Raw genomic sequence first — 22,263 nt, 5'->3', positions numbered from 1 at the left:
AACTATGGCTTAGCGAGCTGGGGAAAGTAGTCTGAAGTGGGCGTATGTGTGTGTCAGGGTGGAGCATTGGAAAGTGCAGGAGTGTAAAAGGCTAGAATGATTGCTTGCATCCATCTAACACTTGGCCTTAATCTGGCAAAGAGGAGGATAGACGAGTTTGCACGGCACTTTGAATATAAAGTCGCTCAGATTCGTCAAGAATTGGACACCACACTTAATGCAGCTCCACTAGTAGAGGCGTTCAGAGTGCCGTCCGGTTCAGTTTTATTGGATGAGTTTCAGTTAGTGAGGCCCGAGGATGTGGACAAGGTGCTTGGCCAAGTCCGGTCGACCACCTGTGTGCTTGCCCCTTGCCCCTCATGGCTCATTACATCAAATAAGGAGGGGATCGCCGGCTGGGTCCAGGAGGTCGTAAATGCCTCCTTGAGAGAGGGAGTGGTGCTGGCCTCTTTAAAAGAGGCGGTAATTAGACCACTCCTGAAGAAGCCTAATCTGGACCCGGAGGATGTTAACAACTACAGGCCGGTGGCTAATATCCCCTTCCTGGGCAAGGTGCTTGAGCAGGTGGTTGCAGGACAACTCCAGGCACTCTTGAATGAAACGGATTATCTAGATCTATTTCAATCGGGTTTCAGGCCTGGTTTTGGAACGGATACTGCCTTGGTCGCCCTGTGGGATGACCTCTGCCGGGAGAGAGACAGGGGGAGTGCGACCCTGTTGGTTCTCCTGGACCTCTCAGCGGCTTTCGATACCATCGACCATGGTATCCTTCTGGATAGGTTGTCTGAGCTGGGAGTTGGAGGTACTGCGTTGCAGTGGTTCCGCTCCTACTTGAATGGCCGATTCCAGAAGGTGGTGCTAGGGGATTATTGCTCTGTGCCATGGCTCCTAAGCTATGGGGTTCCACAGGGCTCTATCTTATCCCCTATGCTGTTTAACATATAAATGAAGCTGCTGTGGGAGGTTATCCGGAGATGTGGACTGAGGTGTCATCAATATGCGGATGATACCCAGCTCTACCTTTCCTTTTCATCAAACCCAGGTGAGGCAGTGGCTGTTCTGAACCAGTGCCTGGGCACAGTAATGGACTGGATGAGGGCTAATAAACTGAAACTTAATCCAGACAAGACGGAGGTACTGTTAGCGTGTGGTTCATCTGTCCGGCGAGGTGATGTTTGCCCTGTCCTGGACGGGGTTGCACTCCCCCTAAAGGATCGGGTCCGTAGTTTGGGGGTGCTCTTGGATCCAGAACTGTCACTTGAGGCACAGGTGAACTCAGTGGCAAAGAGCACCTTTTATCAGCTTAGGCTGATAACCAACTGCGCCCTTATCTGGACAGAAATAGCTTAGGTACAGTTATCCATGCTCTGATAACCTCTCGTTTGGATTACTGCAATGTGTTATACATGGGGCTGCCTTTGAAAACGGTCCGGAAACTTCAACTGGTACAAAACAGGGCAGCACGGTTACTAACAGACTGGCCGACGAGACCACATTACGCCAGTCCTTTTCCAGCTTCATTGGCTGCCAGTCCAGGTCCGGGCCCAATTCAAAGTGCTGATATTAACATTTAAAGCCCTAAACGGCTTGGGGCCAGGTTATCTGAAGGAATGCCTCCTCCCATATGTACCTGCCTGGACCCTAAGGTCATCCTCAGGGGGTCCTTCTCCGCGAGCCCCTGCCAAAGGAAGTGAGGCAGGTGGCTACCAGGAGGAGGGCCTTCTCTGCTGTGGCACCCCGGCTGTGGAATGAGCTCCCTAAGGAGGTTCGCTTGGCACCTACATTGTATGCTTTTAGATGCCAGGTGAAGACCTTTTTATTCTCCCAGCATTTTAACAGTCTATAAATAAATTTTAACTTGGTGTTTTAAATTTGTAATTATCTCGTTGATCTTTTATATTGTATTTTATATTATGGTTTTATGCTGTTGTTTTATACTTTGAATGTTTTTAATTTTTGTGAACTGCCCAGAGAGCTCCGGCTATTGGGCAGTATAGAAATGTAATAAATAAATAAATAAATAAATAAATACTTACATAGATGTCCTTGCTAAATCAAAATCTTCATGTGTAACACGGTCCTTGCATATGCAGATCCTCTGACTAGGTGCCATATTCACCAAGTTGGGTTTTGAATACAGTGCCCGTTACTGAATTAATAGTCTTGAGCACAGCTTTCAACCAATTGTAGAACAGTAGCACTAACCATCTTTTGGATTACTAGATAGATATAGTCCATTGCTGGCTGTGCATATCCCTAGATCAGAGCCTATGTAGTTAGAAAATATTATGGTACAAATTATTCCATATTATGCTAAACCATTACTGCTTTTAATCATGTAGCTGTATCCTAACACTGATTGTGAGTACGTGCTCATTAGCTGCATGTAAGATTGCTCTAACAAATATCTGAATAAAAACTATTAACAGTTTTCTTTCAAACTAATCACATCCCTTCAGGAAATTTTCCCTTTCTCTTGTCTCACTCGGACTTTGACCTTCGGGAATATGACATTCATGGCCATTATTATGTTTTAGACTTAAACTAAGCCTGAATATAAGAAATTATTCAAATAGTTCTTAAAGCAAAAGAAGAATTATCTCTTGCTGAAAATATCAAGTAATCATATCAGCATACTTTCATAAGGTACACCATCTCCTAGAGTTTTTTGAATAACCATTATGATTAACAGGAGGTGGGAAGAATGATCTGGTCAAGCAACCCTTTGTTAATGTTGATTGCTAATTGTTGTACAAGAGACTATTTTGACAGCTGAATTTCTCAATTTTCTGAATTCAGGTCCCATTCTTTGGTCCATTGTTCGATGGTGCTATTGTGAATGGAAAAATTCTTCCTATTATGGTTCGTGCAACAGCTATAAATGCAAGCAGAGCACTGAAGTCACTCATTCCGTTATACCAAAACTTGTATCCTTTTAACTCAAACGTGAAACCAACCTACCTGGAAGTAAGCCCAACTGAACACAGTGGGACTTACTTCCAAATGAATATGTCTAGGATTTAACTGCATTTCCTTATTGATAATGAAGATTTCTATAAATACAATTAAAAAAAAACAATAAGCACAAAAAAGCCAAAGGTAAGGAAATATTCCATAGAAATAAAATACAAAACCCAAAGAGCGTGATAGACCTGCTCCATTTTTGTTAAGATTTAGGCAAGTTGTTAAACCTTTTTTGTTCTGCACAGCTTTTGAACAATTTAAAATGTAATTTAATTCTGCTCTCTGTTTTTAAAGACTTTTTTTCTTATTCTTAATCTATTTGTGATGTTGTTTTAAAGTTTTTAAATAATAACTCGCCTTAGGGTCCTTTTTAGTTGCCAAAAGACAACTCATAACAAATTAAATAAATGGGACTATGACAGTAACTGCAGGATTTAAAGCAATGCTTTTAATAGAAGTGCTGTTGACATATTTTCCTGTAAAACTAATTTTATAATATTCCTTTATTGGACATATTTTTGGACGTATATAAAATTGTGCCATTTTATGCTACATTAACAGAGAAATTGCAGCTTTTTCCCCCTCAGGCAGAGTGGGCTGGGTTAGATGCAATTTTACAAGAGTGAGCCTCACACCAGGCTTGCACACACTCCACTTCTCCTGTGGCACAGCTGTGAGAAGGAAATGAGAAGCTTTCACATCTGATTTTGATTAACTGCATCTTGCAGTGTTGTCCAAACCCAGACAAGCTATGGTCAAACTTACCTATGGTTAGTGGAATCCAACCAACTTCAAACCATTATTTATGAAGTTGGCTTGTTTTTACTAACCATAGTTAAGAATTTAGGGTTCAAAGAACATGCTAAACTGTGGTTAATATAAAACTTGAAGTAGAAGCATCTGATCTTCTCCTTGTACCCGCACTGGAGGAGAGGAGGGAATGCATGAGCCTACGGAGAGGCTAGACTTGTTTAGGATTACATCTCAGTGCAGCCAGTGCTGTTTGATATTGATAAACTTTTGTTGACTGTGGAAGGTGTGTGTGTGTGTGTGATGTATATTGTAGAGAAGAAAGAGTGACACCATTTTGTTTAGGAAATGTTTAAGATTAGTAAATCGGCGTACACTAGGATGTATCCACCAGGGCACAACTGCTAACGTAAATTACATTGCACTAGCGCAAACTGCTCTAGCTTAATGCCAATTTCCTGAGGAATTGGAGTGCCAGTGAACATTATTGGCATTGCACAAGAGTAGTTTACACTAGCACAACATAATTTATGTTAGTGGTTGCACCCAGTTGGATACTACCCCCTGAAGGTAAAACATGTGGTAAATCAGTTCTTTAAAGCCGATAACATTTACTTTGATTACTCTGTAATCATGGATGAAAATATGCAAATGTCTTTGCAGCAGTTTGATGGAATGCCATAATGACTCCGGAGAAATGGGTACAGGAGGACTCTTGTCTATTATACCATCGAGATGCATAATGGGCTCCAGCCGTATCCTATCTTCTTGCTGAGTGGAAACTCAAAAATACTGCTTTGAAATAATCAATGTATGCTCCAAAATATATCTTCATACATCAGCTTCTGTACAGAATTATGTGTGTCATTCAAACTGCAGTTATTACCTGTTTACCTAATTGGGGCACCTTTTTAGCCCTTAATGATGCCTCTTAAGATAGTTCAGCAAATCTACTCCAGATGTTACTCAAGTGCATATATTTTTTTAAATTCAAGAAACGCTGTGGTAAAGGCTAGGTTCTTGTTCCATTTTCTAATGGACAAGCCCTGCCCCCAACAACAAAATGTTGTAATATATCCCTAGTATGCTTGTGTTGCCTGAGCCTGAGGCATCCAGACAGGACTCCCTGCTGTAACATGGGTCTGTCTTCATGTGTGTTCAATGGAACTGAGGCCTTAGCTAGAAGGGGCGAAATCCTGGGGCAATCCCTGGGATTGTCCCTGTGTGTCCACATGATGCACAGGGGATCCTGGGATCAGGGAGGGATGATCCCTCCCTTGCCCCGGGATCTTGTCCTACACTTTAGGCCCGGTTTTTCTGCGGTCTCGGGCTGAGCCCGAGACTGCAGAATGTGTGGCCAGGCGCCGCAGTTTGTCGTGAGGAGCCGGAACCCACGTCCATTGGGGGTGTGGTAGGGGGAGTGGGGAAAGTAATTATTTTTTAAAAAATACGTTTTGCGCACAAGCACTCGTACGCTCCGGTCTCTTTAAAAAAAATGGTGGGCGTGACGCCTCTCCCTCTGAGGTCGTCACACGCCACGTGTGAACAGAGGGGGAGGTCTCGCGATAAAAAAATTGTAAGTTCTTCACCCCCTGTCACGCTAGACCTCTAGGTCTAGCTAAGGCCTGAGTCTTCGATATGGACTGGAATGGTCTGAGGGAGCAGTTTAAGAATATTGACCTTTTTGACTGGGAATCCAAACAAGCCTCAGCTCCACCTTTGAATTGCAATATTAACAATGAACTTCAATTGCAATGCTGCTGTAAGTTTTTGTCTCTGTCAGCACAGCCCTCAAACCTGCAATACGGTATACTTGTGAATTCCAGTTCAGGTTGTTGTATGTAGCTCCCTCAGTGTGCAGATAAAAACAGTGGAAAACATAGCGGGGTTCTTGTACTCTCTCAGCTTCAGCCATAACCCCAAACTTATATAGGACTCCAGTACTGCCAAATAACACTGCAGTATTCAATGTGAACTACACTGCCATGTGTTTTTTAATGTTTCATGCTAAATAAGAACAGAATTAGAGCAGGGAATCTTCTTTTTGCTGTTCCCTTTTTGTGGTGGGGGGGGGCGTGGAGGAGTTAGGTGAATATATTGGTGCTCAGTCCTAGCTGTTTTGGGGGTCCCCGTTAGAGTTTTTTTCCTAAAGATTTTTTGTACTTCTACAAACCTCAGGCTCTTGTGCATGGGTGCTGCCATTTTGGTTACATAATGGTAGACACTGTCCCCAAGTTAGGAATTAGAATACAAAATATCAATTCTAGTTCAGCAGAAGAGACCCACTGAGACTTGATCCCATACTCAAAGGCAGCTTTCAGTGTGCAACAAAGAAAATCTCATTTGTGCAGTGGCACATAGAGCTCTAATACGTTTGACTACCTGTTGATCTGCTACACCCTACAAGCTCATTTTGGGCACCCCCTACCCATGTGCCCCTCCCATGTTTGTTCCTATCTATCCATCCACTGAAAACTCATAGGACTGCTGTAACAATGACATCAGTAGCTTCAGCTTGAGTTTTTAAAGTGTAGTGGTTAATAAGAAATGCATATCCGGTATTTGTACTGATGCCTGGATATTTATGCAATAGTAATAAAAGGAGTTTCTGAATTGATCTGTTAGATGGATAACTCCATTTCAATTCATTAAATGTAATGTGAAATTCATCTTGGGCATGGCTAGACAGGGCGATATCCCAGGGATTGCCCCTGTGCGTCCACATGACTCACAGGGCATCCCGGGAGCAGGGAGAGATGATTCCTCCCTTTCCCCGGGATATCGCCCTACCCTTCCATCCTGCTTTTTCCAGCGGTCTCAGGTTGATCCCGAGTCCATGGGACGTGTGGCCCGCTTTTGCGGTTTTGTCCCAGCTCCTCACGAGGAGCCAGGAACTGGGCACGGGGTACAGAGCTCCTCAGGAGCTCTGTGCCCATCAGAGGTGGGGTGAGGGGAGCGCAAGGTGTTGTTTTTTTAAAAAAAGAACCTATATTTTGCGCAAGATTAAAATCAAAAAACAAAATGGCAGGTACAACGTCCTCTTCCTCCCAGGATATTGAACGCGCATGTAGATGAGGGGGACGATCTCGTAATCATAAAATCGCAAAATCATACCCCTCCATTCCCCTCATCTAGACATGCCCCTTGTGTAGAAGTGGCTATTCTGTGTGTATGTGAAAGTATAGATTTTTCACATGTAGGGGTGAAATCCACCAGTGAAATGGATTCTCCATTCCCCTGCATCCTTCAAATCTGCTCCGGATGGTTGGAAAAACCTCTGAAACAGATTTGGGGGGTGGGGACAAGAGGGAGGGGAAGTTCTGTTGGGTGAGCAGAGATCTGCTTGGACAATGCAGGTTGAAACCCTATGAGGTGGCTTTTTTTACATTTTTGATTAATGTCGTCTAATCCTTTTACTTTTGTTTTGATACCTACACCTGATTATGTTTATGAAATGAATGACGAAACACTGTAGTTTTGAAATCCTGAGGGCAGAAAAAGTAAATACATATTTTAAACATTGATATCTAATATATCTTATTAACAGTTGTCTGGAAATAGAGATAATTTGAAAAATATATCACAGATGAAAAAGTGAGCCTCAGAATAATGAAAATTCTAAAAGGATTCCAATTCATCTTCTGCCAATAATTGTATAGTTTTGTCTGCTATTTTTATAATTGCTAAACAGTCCTGAAATTCCAAAGCATAAATTGTGTGATTTATGTTCATTAAAAGTAGTCTGGGACTTGGGCACATCTTGGCTAACTATGTATCTAATGCTGTTCAGTAAATTACGAGTGTATTGATTGGCATATGCTGCCTAAATCGATTGTCCTGACAGCCAGAATTACAGTAATCTGTCAGTATTGATGACTGTCTTTCAGGCTTTGATACCTCTCCTTCGTTTGTCTTGTCTTGCCTTACTTGTTTCTAAGGTGCATTTTCTTGCAACCTCCAGTTTTGTCATGGTAGGTACTTCATAGTCCTTTTTGTCCCTCGAGAACAATTTATTGGCTTGATCATGCAATTAGAGGTAAAATACAGCACTGGAGAGCATAGGCAGGCAGTATTCTGCCTAACAATTGGACCTTGGGTGTAGCGTAGGCTTGTTCTCAGTCATTCATTAGTTAGCTGTTGAAAGAGTAGGATTTAGGATGAGGTGGGGGGCAGGTTATGACTAATTCCAAAGCATCACTTTAAATGCCTTTGATTTTAGACAATAGAGGGCACTGATGAAGTAGAGATTTGTGTTTGGTTTTAAACCCTTGTCTTAATGTTTCTCATATAAATTGTTCACTTATGCTATATTATATTTATTTTGGGATTTGTACATTGATTTTCTGTATGGTGTGCTTGCTGCACAGCTGAGTAAGGACCACATAAATATATTATTTCTTGTCTTCTATTCCTCATACAATCCAGACTCCCATGGCTTGTACTCGGAATGAAACATTTTAGATAGGTAGAAGTAAATGAAGTGATCACAAAGTGTACTTCCCACTGTACAAGCAGGAATTCAGGTTTTTCTGTCTGAGAAAGTAAGGCTTGTTGGAAAGAGATGAAACAGTAAAAATTAAATGAAGTGAAATTCATTGGTTGTATATAATCTGATTCATTATTCACAAAATCTAGGTAGTCTATTGTCTTTGCTGCAATGCTGAGGATTGTTTCTCTCTTTTTTAATACTTAAATATATTCTTGTAATATTTTTTAATACTGCATACAAATATCCCTACAATTAGCAAGAGTTTTCCTAAAAAGAAAATGTACGACATATGATTTCTAAATTAATTTTAAGACTATATTTTTGGGGAGTTGCAGAATATTTGGAAAATACTGATTGCATGAGACATTGTTAAAACTGCTATTACTTGAAGGGAACAAAAACAGAAGATTGTATTCAGAATGTGTTCTGTGCATATTATACCTAAACACATTTTTTAGAATATTCGAATAATGTCAAATGTGTATTGGGGCTAACTTTATTTTCACATGAAAATTCTAGCAAAAGAAAGAATACTGTGGTCTCCTCTTAATATTATTCCTACTGGAATTGAGGCTGTTAAAATATATAAATTGCTGCATTTGTTACTTTTCATATGTGTATGTGTGTAGATAGATGAATTTGTGAAGTCACAATTCATCAATTTTGTTGGAGCGCTTCTACTTACTACCAGTATGGATTTTAAAAAATCTTCTAATGCTTGTTGCCAAGCCACAGTTTCCATCCATCTGTTCTTGCCAATTGTGAAAAGGTTCAATTTTCAGCAAAGCCATGCATTTCACAGAAGGTATGTGAGGTGAAATTTCACAGGGGACATGATGGATCCTGATTCTCAGCGATAAACCTTTGGGGCCAGCAGGGTTGGCATATGGTTCAGCATGATACGAAGGCTTGGGTTCATTGGCTTTACTTTTTTGGCGTGGAGCTGATAAAACCTGGCTGCGTATTGTTTCACTGGACACCAATCATGGGCAACAGGAACTGCCCATTTTAACTCTCTGTGGGAAGGAAGCCCAGACACTGTTCACAATGGTGCTATTGTCATGTTACAAACTACTCTGAACAGCTTGACAGCTTTGGGGAGGAGGGAGGAAAGGGGTTGTTTGCTAATTGGTGTTTAAAGGAGGGATGGAAAAAATATATCAGTATTGATATGTTTACACTATTTTTTCCCATAAGAAGTAACAGCTTTTAATCATAAACAAAAGTGAAATATTTGAACTCTGTTGCCTGCTTAAGGTTGTTGTTGTTTTAATGATCATCGTCATATGCAGTATGACAATATAAAAGGACATCAGGCATAAGGACTCTGTTATGAACTTATAATTAATTTTAGATTAAATTTAGATTAACCTGTGAATATCTACAACATGCTTTTGCAATTGTCAAGGATCCACATAGTATTACTTGTAATATATATAAAAATAGAGCACTGTTATGAAGTCGCGAATCTATAGCTGCATAACTTAGATTATTAATAAATTTGTCCATCATTATCAAGCACTGACTAATGAAGCGGATTGTGACTCATGTTGAGTTGGGATTTTTTTCTTCTGAAGTAATGGCCAATTTTTTTAACACCATGTTTGTGTCGCTCATCTACCACTTTGATCTCTGTGCAATCTGTCTGCTTTTACATGTTCTTGAGTATTGAAGGCTGCAATCCTATACCGACATACATAGGACTAAGCTGAATGGAACTTACTTCTGAGTAGACATGTATAGGATTGTGCTCAGTGTACTTGCTGTTTTGTTTCTTGTTGTAATTGATGTAAAACAGTCCTACACAACATGCATGCACTGAGTCATGCATGGAATCTCATCCACATATTGCAGCAGGCCAGGTGCTTGAAAATATATATGCACACACAGTTTTTGTTTCTCTAGATGGGTTGCAAATCCAGGAGGTACCTGGCAAGCAATTAACGGAATGTTGTGGCGACATGTGATGTCGGTCTACTAGAGAGACCTACCTTAAAATGTAATTCTTTTTCTAGTGTATATACAATTTTTAGGTTTATCTGTTTACACATATAGTCTTATTATTTTGAATGCTTGAGGTTGACACTGAGGCTCCGTCCCATAATTGTGATCATTTACAAACTCAATAGGTAGAGGAACAAGAATTGTTGTTTTAACCATTATACTTTTCAAGAAAATGTATTTTAAAGTTTGACTAGTAATAGTAAGAAAGAAAACACCCACTATTGACTGACCAGATTATAACATCAGTACTCTGTTTGCCCAGCTACTGCTGAGAAACTTTGCAGCTGTTTGCATTTCCCCCCTGCTTTTTTCATACCTCTGTTGTTTCTTTTAAGTTACCCAAATCCTGCCAGGCTCTTAAGGTGAGCTCTTGAAGTCTTTTAGAGAAGGGGTGGGAAGAAGGTAGGTCTCCAGATGTTTTGGATTTCAACTCCCAGAGTCCCCTGCCAACATGGCCAATGGTCAGGAATGCTGGCAGTTGAAGCCCAAAACATTTGGAGATCTACTTTTTGCCAACCTGTATTTTAGAGGGTAGGGAGATGTGGCGGAGGGGGGGGGGGTCCCTCCAGTTCTTCTTCGTGGTCTCTGTGCATCACACACTATGGGCTTCTGAGCCTGCGCAAGACCAGTGTCGGGAACTTCAATAGCTGAGTATGATTTTTGGCGGGATCCCCGCCCACCATCCTACTGCGCATGTCCAGGGGGTCCCGCCATGTTCCTCAGTTCTCTTTCGACGGCGCTGTTACCAGCACGTCGAGAGTTTCGCTCGTCCTTAAAGAGAATATTTAGCTGAGACTTCGATACTCTTATCTTATTCTTATTCTTATTCTCCTTTCATTCTTCTCCTAAAAAAAAACCCACTTAGTTAGTCCTTGTTACTCTTTTACTTTTGTTTTTCCATTCTGACTCTAACAAAGGCCCCTTTAAAAGATGTCTTTCCTGCAATGGAAAGGTTCCTCTTTCTGATGGACACTCCTTGTGCCTCTTATGCTTGGGCGAGTCGCACGTCGTTGAATCCTGTCCGTGCTGCATGAAACTATCCAAACAGTCTCGCCGCAATAGAGCTGACCGACTGAAAGCTCTTCTTTGGAAAAAGGCCTTTGATGAACCTATTCTGCAGGCCTCGACATCGACTGCCCTTCCTCAATCTCCTATCATGGAGCAACAGGCACCTTCGGGCAATAAATCCCATACCCTTGTAGCAGGTAAAAAGCTCTCAAAAAGGGCAAGGGATCATAAAGCGGACAATGGAAAGCAAAAGAAAAAACCTCGCCGAGACAAAGAGCCGCACCCTCCATCTCGCCTTCCAACTCCGTAGCCGTCCCGTCGCCACCGCCGCCACCGACATCACCACCCACCCCCCTCGGTACTGTTGCCTACGGCATCGATATCAGAAGGTGAACTCCGGGATTCTCCGCTATCTTCTAGAGCCATTCCATTGGCACAACCAATTCCTCCCCAACAACCTTATGAACAACAAATTCCTACTCAAGGGGCTACCTGCCCGCTTTCCTATAGATCACGAGCTCCACTCCGTGACTGGGACTCCGACTCCAACTGGTCCATGCTAAGATCCCACGACCCGCATCGCCGTCGAGATTGAGAACCTGACCGTCGTCGAGACCGAGATTTCACCACGACATACCACCATTCTCCATACCGCAAACGCACAGCTCCGCGCTCTCCAACGCCCCCACCAGTACCTCCTAGGTTCGCATCACTGCAGCATTCTCTGCAAATACAACAACAACGCCATGATCAACGGAGATCACCTTCTCACCGACAATGACTATCGATCGGATTCATCCTCAGTTATATCGGTACCGAGATCGGTACCATCACCAACTGACGCTGTCAACACAAGTGAGCACGCATCTCCCTCCGATGACACTGACCACTTCACTGAACAAATCCTTTGCATGGCCCAGTCCCTCGGCATCGATGCTCAACAACCCTCCGAGGAAATCTCTGATCCTATCTTTGATTCTGCCTATCCAGATAGTACACCTCCGGTGTCGATACCACTCTTTCCAAGACTCCTGCATATTGCTCGCCAGTCCTGGAAGGCACCAACTGCCCTCGGACCCACATCTAGGCGACTCGAGAGTCTCTATAGGGTACAAGAGAAGGACGCCTCCTTCCTCTTTAGCCACTCTAAACCCAACTCCGTAATCGTAGAGTCCTCCCAGGGCCGCTCCACCAAAACCCACACTACGCCCTCTGACAAGGAATCTCGTTGCCTTGACATAATAGGCAGACGTCTATATTCCTCTGCTGCTCTCACCATTAAAGTAGCCAATTATACCGCCCTTATGGCGCGCTACCAAATTTTTCTCTGGGACAAGATGGCTTCTCTTACATCCCACCTTCACGATGACCAAAGGGAGCTTGCCCAACTTTTCCACACTGAGGCAGCTAAGATTTCCCGACTACAGCTCAATGCTTCTCGTCATTTGACCGACTGCGCTTCCAAGTCTATGATTGGTTCTGTCGCCCTTCGTCGCCATGCTTGGCTTCGTGCCACTGGCTTGACCCCCGAAACTCGCTCAAGGATCGAAGACCTTCCGTTCAATGGTGACAGTCTATTTAATTCCACCACAGACGAGGCGATGGATACCATTCAGAAGGCACGTCTCACGGCACGGAAAATGGGAATTTCTCAACCCTCTTTCCTTCCATCCTATAAAAGAAAATGGCATCGCCCACAAGGCTCTTTCTCATCAAAGTATCAACAGCAACAGCAACATCACGACAGATTCAATCGCTACCAACAGCAATTCAATCAACCCAAGCAGCAAATACCCTCTCCACGTTTTCGTCAACCTCGTTCCAAACCAGAGGCATTTCCCAAACGTCATCTTTGACAACCACTATCTTCCACTAATACCAACCTTCGGCTCCATTCTAAAACCCTTCTATCATGCCTGGTCCAACATCACAAACGACACCTGGTTCTCACCATTATCCTAACAGGTTACCGCCTCGAGCTTCAAGACACACCACCTCTCGGTACCGTAAAAATCACTTCTCTATCGCAACCTCTCATAGACGAATTGCGCCTCCTCCTCAGCAAGGGAGCCATTCGGAGAGTCTCCACCAACACCACCCAAGGATTCTTCTCCCAATATTTTATGGTACCGAAAGCCGACGGCGGACTACGTCCCATATTAGACATCAGAAACCTCAACACATACATTCAACCAAGAAAATTCAGAATGACCACCTTGGCTTACATCCTTCCCCTCCTCCGAAAAAACCACTGGTTCACCTCCGCCGACTTAAAGGATGCATATTTTCACATTGCGATCCACCCGTCCCATCACAAACTCCTCCATTTCGCCATCGGGACCGACGTTTTTCAATTTACAGTTCTTCCCTTCGGACTCTCCTCTGCCCCAAGGGTATTCACAAAGTGCATGGCGCCAGTGTGCGCACATCTTCGCACTCGAGGGGTCACAATCTTTCCCTATCTGGACGACTGGCTTCTGACAGCCCCATCTTCCTCAACAGTCCTCCGGGACACCACATACACCCTCGACCTCCTTGCCTATCTAGGTCTCTGTGTCAACAACGAAAAGTCAAACCTTCTTCCCTCGTAACACATCTCGTTCATCGGAGTCGACATAGATTCAAGAACCGCCACAGCGTATCTACCTCAAAAACGACTACTCACCCTCATCGCTCACACACACACAATCCGTCGTCGCTCCTCTCTGACAGTCTGGGCCATCCAACGCTTGCTCGGCCTCATGGCATCCACCGTGTATGTTGTACAGTGGGCACGTCTGCGAATGCGCCCTCTACAAGCGTATCTCATACGCTCCTACAATGGCACAACCGATCCGCGTCGAACTCACCTCATCATCCCACCAGAGGTTCATTCCTCCCTGCGATGGTGGACTCGACCACACAACCGTCTCCAAGGAATGCCCTTTCGGCAACCTCAACCATCCATCACAATCACGACCGATGCGTCCAACCTTGGTTGGGGCGCACACACCGATCATTTCAACACCCAAGGTCGGTGGTCCATCAGCGAGCGCATGCTACATATCAACGCCCTCGAACTCCTGGCGGTATACAAAGCGATCATCACTTTCGAACCCAACATCCAACACAAGCATGTCCTAATCTTGTCCGACAACACCTCAGTCGAGTGGTATCTCAACAAACAAGGAGGGACACGCTCCCCTACACTCCTCAACATAACCCTCGACATCTTCAATTGGGCAATCCCCAGGAACATTTCTCTGATCGCCATCCACATTGCGGGGAAGTCCAATCAAGTGGCAGACACCCTCAGTCGCACCTTCTCCCCGACCCACGAGTGGGAACTCTCCCGGACCATCCTCCTCAAACTTTTTCTTCGATGGGGAACTCCATCGATAGACCTCTTCACCTCTCAGACCAACACTGCCTGCCGACTCTTCTGCTCCAGAGCTGGGCATGGAAAATCCTCTCTCGGAGATGCCTTTCAGATTCAGTGGGCACACACCTTTGCTTACATATTCCCCCCTTTCCCTCTCCTCAACACAGTCATTGCCAGGCTATGGACAGAACCAATGATTGCAATCCTCATAGCCCCGTGGTGGCCCCGCCAGTCTTGGTTCGCTCCCCTCCTCTCCATGTCGAACCAGACCTACATCCGCCTGCCTGCGATACCGAACCTCATCACGATGGACAATGGACACATACACCACCCAGATCTCTGAACACTTCGACTAACAGCATGGAAGATCAACAATCATCGTTAGACATCCCCCCTCCCAAATTCAACATATATTACATTCAGCGAGAAAGCCATCGACCCGTAAAGCCTATCGAGTCAAACGCCGTCGATTCAGATCCTTTGCAAGGCAACACAAATTTGACCCTCGAAACTGTTCCATCAAAGATGTTCTCCATTTTCTTAAACACCTTGTGGACTCTGGTCTCAAGAACTCTTCGCTCCGGGTCCACTTAGCAGCCCTGTCCGCTGTTCATCCTCCAATCCAAGGACATTCTGTCTTCACTCACCCTCTTATCAAACAATTCCTAAAAGGTGCCAAAAATTTGTTTCCTCCAATAAGACACATCACCCCACAATGGAGCCTATCGGTTGTCCTGAAAGCTTTAACGGCCAAACCCTTTGAGCCCCTAGCATCCATCAGCATACGCCTCCTCTTGATGAAAGTAGCCTTCCTCGTGGCTATCACATCTGCCCGTTGGGCATCTGAACTCACAGCCCTTCGTGTCGACCCACCATATATGTCTTTTCACCCTGACAAAGTCACGCTTCGACCAGATCTACAACTCCTTCCTAAGGTCGTAACATCCTTCCACCTCAACCAGGATATTATTCTTCCTACTTTCTTTAAACAGCCCTCTTCTCCATTGGAAACAACTTTGCATTGTCTCGATGTTTGCCGAGCCCTGGCGTTCTACAAAGCTCGAACCGAAGCGTTCAGAACTACTCCTCGCCTATTTGTTTCATATGGTAAGCTGAACCAAGGCTCACCTGTATCATCACAAAGGCTTGCAGTATGGATTACCCAGACAATCTGTCTTGCCTATCAACTACAAAACCTACCTGTACCTAATCCTCTGACGGCACACTACCAGAGGCGTTGCCACCTCTATGGCTTTTTCCAGAGGAATTCCTATTCAAGAACTGTGTAGAGCAGCCACCTGGTCTAGGCCCTCTACTTTTATCAGACACTACCGACTAGACGTCAGAGCCAGAGCTGATTCCAGTTTTGGTAGAGCTGTCTTATCCTCACTCCTGTGACATCAACGCGACCAACGAGACTACCCTCCTCCAGTAAGTCAGCTTGCTACTCGCCCATAGTGTATGATGCACAGAGACCACGAAGAAGAAATGCAGGTTGCTTACCTGTAACCGTAGTTCTTCTAGTGGTCATCTGTGCATTCACACAACCCACCCACCATCCCCTCTTGTCTCGTTGAGGCTTGAGGTATACTGCACTATACAATGTGACAACTTATCACACATGTGTACATTGCTTCATCAATGGCTTGAAAATATGTATAGACAAGCATGTCTGTCTCTCCACATACCATGGTATACACACACACTCATATATATATATGCATGTACATTGTGATTGCTACGTATATCTGTATATATATATATATATCTCCTTGGTTCTATTGACTGCGGTCTCAAGGAACTGAGGAACATGGTGGGACCCCCTGGACATGCGCAGTAGGATGGTGGGCGGGGATCCCGCCAAAAATCATACTCAGCTATTGAAGTTCCTGACACTGGTCTTGCTCAGGCGCAGAAGCCCATAGTGTGTGAATGCACAGATGACCACTAGAAGAACTACGGTTACAGGTAAGCAACCTGCATTTACTGTTACTGAGGTGGACTTCAGTGTGTCTTTCTCCTGACTTACCTGATCAATCTACTGTCACTTTTGGTCAGCCATAAAAATCTTACCTTGGTACAGCAGGTCTTCTGAGAATGAAAAAGCTGCCGATCTTATTTGGGTACAACATTGGAACAGGGCACTAAGGAACTCTCCATCTCTAGGGTCTCTGGGTTGAGAGCAGAAGGAAGGAGTGAAAGGAGAGGCCATGGAAGCCTATGGTCTTGATTGACTCCCATGTTGTAGGGGAAAACCCCTGGGTTGGAGGCAAAGGAGATGCAAGCAGAGTGGGAGGGCTGTTGGTAGACTTTGGAAAGAGGGAGGAGGTGATAAGTGGATTGGAACTCTTTTCACATCCTAGTTCAATTAAAGTGGGCAGATGGTGGGAGGGGCAAGAAAATCCTTTTTAGGCCACTTAAGTTAGGAATCAAAAGAGGTACAAGACAGGCTTGAGGCAGTGCTTGAATTTATGGAGTGATTCCCCCCACATCCCAAAAATAGGAAGTTGCTATCTGCCCTGGAATCCTGACCCTGGGCAGGCTGTAGTTACTGGTGATGAAGGAAAGACACTATCCTGGATAAATATTGGCAGAAAAGTGTTGCTAAACAATTGGGAATCAGAGATCCTTGCCAATCTATTGCAGTTTACAATTAACTTTAATGAAAACTATAAGAGCTAGAACAATTACTCTATTTTGTATAGTTGTTGACTAAACAACTGTTAACAACACACTGGATTGTGAAATTTAGGGGAAATCCTCATTTGCTGCTGTAATTCTTGCTGGCAAGTTAAAAATGTAAAACTTGAACTTGTGGGCAACTGATAACAAATGTCACAACTTTGAACAATTTTCACTTCAACCATTGGTTTCTGAAGAGTAATGCAAGTGCATTTGTATACTACACTAGAATATAAAGACTTACTTTTCTTTACTGAGGGCACAATTCAATGATGTTTAGATAGAAAAAAGTCCTACCGCTCCCAGCATTACCCTGCCAACCATGCTGGCTAGGGAATGCTTGGAGTTGTAGGACTTTTATCTGTCTGAACATGCATAGGATTGCCCCCTAATCCACTGAATTGGTTATTCGTTATAAACTTGTGTTAGTCTTTAACAAGGGCATGTCTTATTTAAAGCTCTTTACGTTAATGATAAAATAGTCCTCCAGGGTTGGTTCACACAAGATCTTTAACACACTATGAGGAAAGGCAGGTGTTCAAAGTTATCATTTGATCAAGTTCATATGACTCATGTTTAAGTTGTTTTGAGAAGCAGAACTTTAGTCTGTGACAGAGGTTCTTGTTTCACTTTGCTTCTCATTCACACATAGGATAGTATCTAAGTACTTATGAGTTGGTGGAATGGGGGCAGGGGCTGAAACTGAGTGGTAGATTTATTTTTCTTCAGTGAATATAGTTGCATAGGTACAGTACTGTGGTCCTGCTCAAGTGTGCAGTATTCTCTTCAATTTGCACATCCAACATCCAAACATAAGTAGATGAAGTGTAAGCAGTGGTCAGAGTAGAGTTTCTGTTAAAATTATTGAGACAATGTATTCATGCTGTATTTCATAATGGTAATTCATTGAATGCCCATTCTTCCTCTTGCAGCAGGGTAGATTATATTTAAGTCAAGATTAATGGATAGATTTTGATGTTAAAATCCAGTCTCTGAACCTGCCATTCCCTAGAGGCATATAGTGCATTAGTTTAAACCAATATGCAGCTTATCATAGATAGTATGACACAGTTTTAAATGACGGTTTGCTGTACATTGTTACTGCTTTCTCTGGTAATAAAATCACTATTTTGTATTCTTGATCATTACAATATTAAATAGAAATGTAATCAGATTATTGCACATTTAGATACAGATAGCTCTTAAGTAATTGCCCACTGTAAATTTTCTGATTTTTTTTCTCTTCTCATAAGGTCTGTCAGTGTGGATGTTCAATAAAATAGGATACTTACTTGCTTTTTAAACCTTCCATTTATAACCCCAAAATTCAAACTTACTTGTAACCCATCAGGCCGTAGATTTCTTTCCTCTTGCCCCCCTCTGTCTGCCTGTTGTAGGGTCTGGTGAGTGGCAATGTTAACCTGTCTCTTCTCCTGGCCAACTGATGGTGGGGCAGGACAGAAACACTTCTGAAACCTCTTCTCTATAGAGCACCATTCAACTCTTCATACGCTCTAATGGGGCTCAGCCTTGTCTCAGAACCACACACATATGCTTCAGGCAGGTGGTAGTATAGACCAATCCAATTCTCCCATCTTTTGGTCACATTCTATTTTTCTGTTTGCATTCCCCCAAAGGGAACACACATGCTTGACTCACCATGAATAAGTGGCAGAAGTGCCAAACTTCCACCATGTGTGCATTTGTGTGTATGTGATAGTTTTCCACCAAGAGTCCATGCATTTGGAGTAAGTAGATAGTGTCCACATTGTCTTTGAAAAAGCCAAGGTTGAAATCCAGTCATGAGTGCCTAAACAATTTACTCCAAACTGTAATCCTATTAAAATAATGTGGTGTACTTTGAATTAAGTAGTGCAATCATCTATTTTAGAAGTGTTCTGAAAGCAAATGTATATAAAAGGCCTTAAAATCAATTAAATTCCCCATTCCATGAACTTCAAACCAGTGGTATAGTAGACTTTTGCTTACAAAATCTCATGTCACAATAAATCTACTATTTTAAAAAAATTGATTTTTTTGTTTAATATTCAGAGCATACTATTTCAGTGTTACAGGTAACATTGTGAAAAAATGATATGTAGGTCTTTAGAAGGTTTTTTTTAGGATGCAGTCCTAAAACTGCATGCTCAAGTGGTTTTCATTAATTAAGTCAATAGAACTATTTCCTGGCTAGTTATTTCAGATTTCACCCTGAATTGTTTCATAAATAGAAATAATCATCAATGTGAGGCCTAGAGTCATGTTTTGTTGTTCAAAAATCTGTGGCAGTATTTTGTTTATTTTTAAATGAACTGTGAAAGCGAAATTAGAATATTTCACTTCCTTTTCCCTCCACTCAGCAATTGTGTATTAAGTAATTAAGTCTATAATGTGGTCTGTATTTTATCTGAATCCAGACTCTATTAACGGGGTTCCACGTGCACTGCCTTAGCACCTGTTACAGATTTTGAATCATCTGGCAACCCATGGGACTAAGATAAAGAAGTACCAGGTGTCAAGCTTGTTTCTTAATTGATACTCAATGTAAAATACTATAGAGTTGGCAATATGTTTGTAGGAATGGATTAAAGCTCAGCATTGTCTGTTCCAATGGATTGGAACCCTTTTTTCATGGATGGTAGCAAACTGTACTGAAGAATTTACCAATTAGGCTGCTGAATTTTTTTTTAAAAATCACACATATGATTGTTGTGCGGTGTCAAGATATCTTTAGAAGAATTCACCTTGAAATTTGGAGTGGACTTCTACTATGCAATGGCCTATTTTCTTAAAAGAAAAAAAAATCCTGGTTATGGGTGGGAAATTAAAATGAGCTGAAGAGCAATATCTTACAGACCAATCCTACTGGTGTTTACTCAAAAGTAGGCCCCACTGAATTCAATGGCACTTATTATCAAGTAACTGCATATTATTGCATTCTTAATAAACAGCCACATTCTCCTTCTATTTAAAATAAAACTAAAATAGTGGTAGGATTTTGGTTTGCCTACTAATTTGCTAAGTGTAGTTAGTCTCTTGATAATTTCAGCATCTGTTCAGTCAATAACATTCCTAAAGTTGAAAGATGATAACTAAACATTTAGCATACAATGAAAGCAACCAATTTTAGTGTGGGTAGGTGTCCTACTTTACAGTCTATTTGAGGGTGCCTTTTATTTGTAGGGCTGTCCAGTCCAAGTCAGGTTTAAAGATAAAGAACCACAAGAAACCATAAGAAGCAAGAGCTGGGCCTTCCAAAATGTGCATCAACAGCCAACAGACAGAGCAGGCACGCAGCTCATGTGGCCACAGTCTTCCCCACTCTTAACAAGATGTATTGTATTTCTACTTAAATTATAAAAATGATTTCTAAATTACGGCCTCTTTTGGCCTCACTTTTGGCAATGCATGTCCTGTTTTTAGCAGTGTGTAACTGGACACCCTACCAGTGCATCTATTTTCTAGTTTAAAATGTATGTAAAATGATTTATTATTATTATTATTTAAAAATACCAAATTGCCTCTGTTAATTGGATCCAATTTTCCCCACCCAACAGATAAGGATTTTACTCAAAATTTATATTCTACATAATCACCAGTTTCCAGTACATTGTTTTCATCTGTTTTGTCTGGTTAGTTGAATTGTGTTAAGTTTTTAGTGATTTTAATTGTTATGTAGTGAATTCTTCAGTGCTTTTCTCCTGGGAATCCTTATATGCCTGCCAATGCCTTTGAACATTTGAAACATGTTAGCAGGGTGTTCTCAGTTAGTCTTGCACTTGTAGCGGATGATTTTTTAAAATAGAGGCAGTCTCAAAGGTATGCAAACACTCACTACATCGTGCTTTGTAGTTGGAAAGTTAAGGAAACAAGGCAGACAGTGGTCTGCGTTCCAAACTGGCCCACCTCATCAGCAGTTAAGCAGGTCCTTCTAAGGCAGCTGCAGCTTTTAAGAGCACCCCAAGGGAGCACACAAGCCAGTAGTCAAGCACTGAAAGTAAGTCCATATGACAAATGGTATCTAGAATCAATATTGTTATACACTTCATTGTTCAGGCTGCAGAATGTGAAGAGCATGGAATAAGGATTTCATTGGCTTCGGCTACAATAATGTGTATTTAAATGCAGTGCTGTTATGGTGCTTAAATGGAGCTTTTTCAGAATGAGTAACAAGGGTTTTGTTGGATCAACACAGAATGCCCAGTATCTTGCTGTTATGAGTGAAGAATCTTCAGATTTCTTGCCCATTTCAGATGGATGTGTGAAAGGAAGATTTGTATTTTGTTTTGCTTTGGATAAGAATCCTACCTTTGAAAGAAAATACACTGCTGTCCTTCAAAGTTAACAACTCTTTAAGATGGCGTATGCTTCCTTTCTTTGGAACATATCCACTTAAACGGCAAATATCACTTCCGTCCTATTTGCTTCACTTCTGTCCTATTTGTGTATATGTACTATATATAATAAAATAAACCTAAAAGGTTTCATTTAGAGACCTCTGAAACAGGAGCATTTTTAAAGCAGGTAGGTGTCTCCACCCTGCTTTTCATAAAGCATTTTACCCATTCAAACAGACTTTTAAAAACAGCTTGTTTTGATAGCAGGCTGTTCTCCTGTAGGCCTTCAGCCTTTGCTTCCTGGCAGCACCTTTGGTGCGAAAAGAGAGTGCTCAATTGGGAGACTATCAGTGCCAGCATGCATAGAGTGATAAGTTAACACACCACTGGGAATTTCTGGGGCCCACCAAGATACTTCACTTCTAATGTGCTAACAAGCTCATTTTTCTACCTCTTGCCTCTTCAGTTATTTTTTTTCCTCAGAAGAGCTTAGAAGTTGAGTGCATCAGGCATAATGAAAAGCTCTGTAGGAGGGAGAAGCAATAACCCAATTTTTCCCTTTTCAGCCAAATAGAAAATTAGTTTCTGGTAATACACAAAGGCCAGTATTTTTTGTGCAAGGGGCACTGCTGTGAATCAAAGGACTCTATTAACTGCAGAAAATTCAG

At 42.4% G+C, this 22,263-nt stretch overlaps 1 protein-coding gene across 4 annotated transcripts in view; it reads left to right on the top strand.

Moving 5' to 3' along the window:
- Nucleotides 1–22,263, top strand: part of RALGAPA1 (Ral GTPase activating protein catalytic subunit alpha 1) — a 174,620-nt gene that overhangs the window by 135,557 nt on the left and 16,800 nt on the right. For all 4 annotated transcript variants that reach the window (XM_063117818.1, XM_063117817.1, XM_063117815.1 and 1 more), the window contains one exon: nt 2,800–2,927. In XM_063117818.1, coding sequence (XP_062973888.1) covers nt 2,800–2,927 — 128 coding nt within the window. The remainder of the gene's footprint in view (nt 1–2,799; nt 2,928–22,263) is intronic.

The sequence above is a fragment of the Elgaria multicarinata genome, chromosome 2 (genome assembly GCF_023053635.1).
Source record: "Elgaria multicarinata webbii isolate HBS135686 ecotype San Diego chromosome 2, rElgMul1.1.pri, whole genome shotgun sequence".
Classification (NCBI taxonomy): Eukaryota; Metazoa; Chordata; class Lepidosauria; order Squamata; family Anguidae; genus Elgaria; species Elgaria multicarinata.
This window is presented reverse-complemented; position numbering and strand designations above follow the sequence as displayed.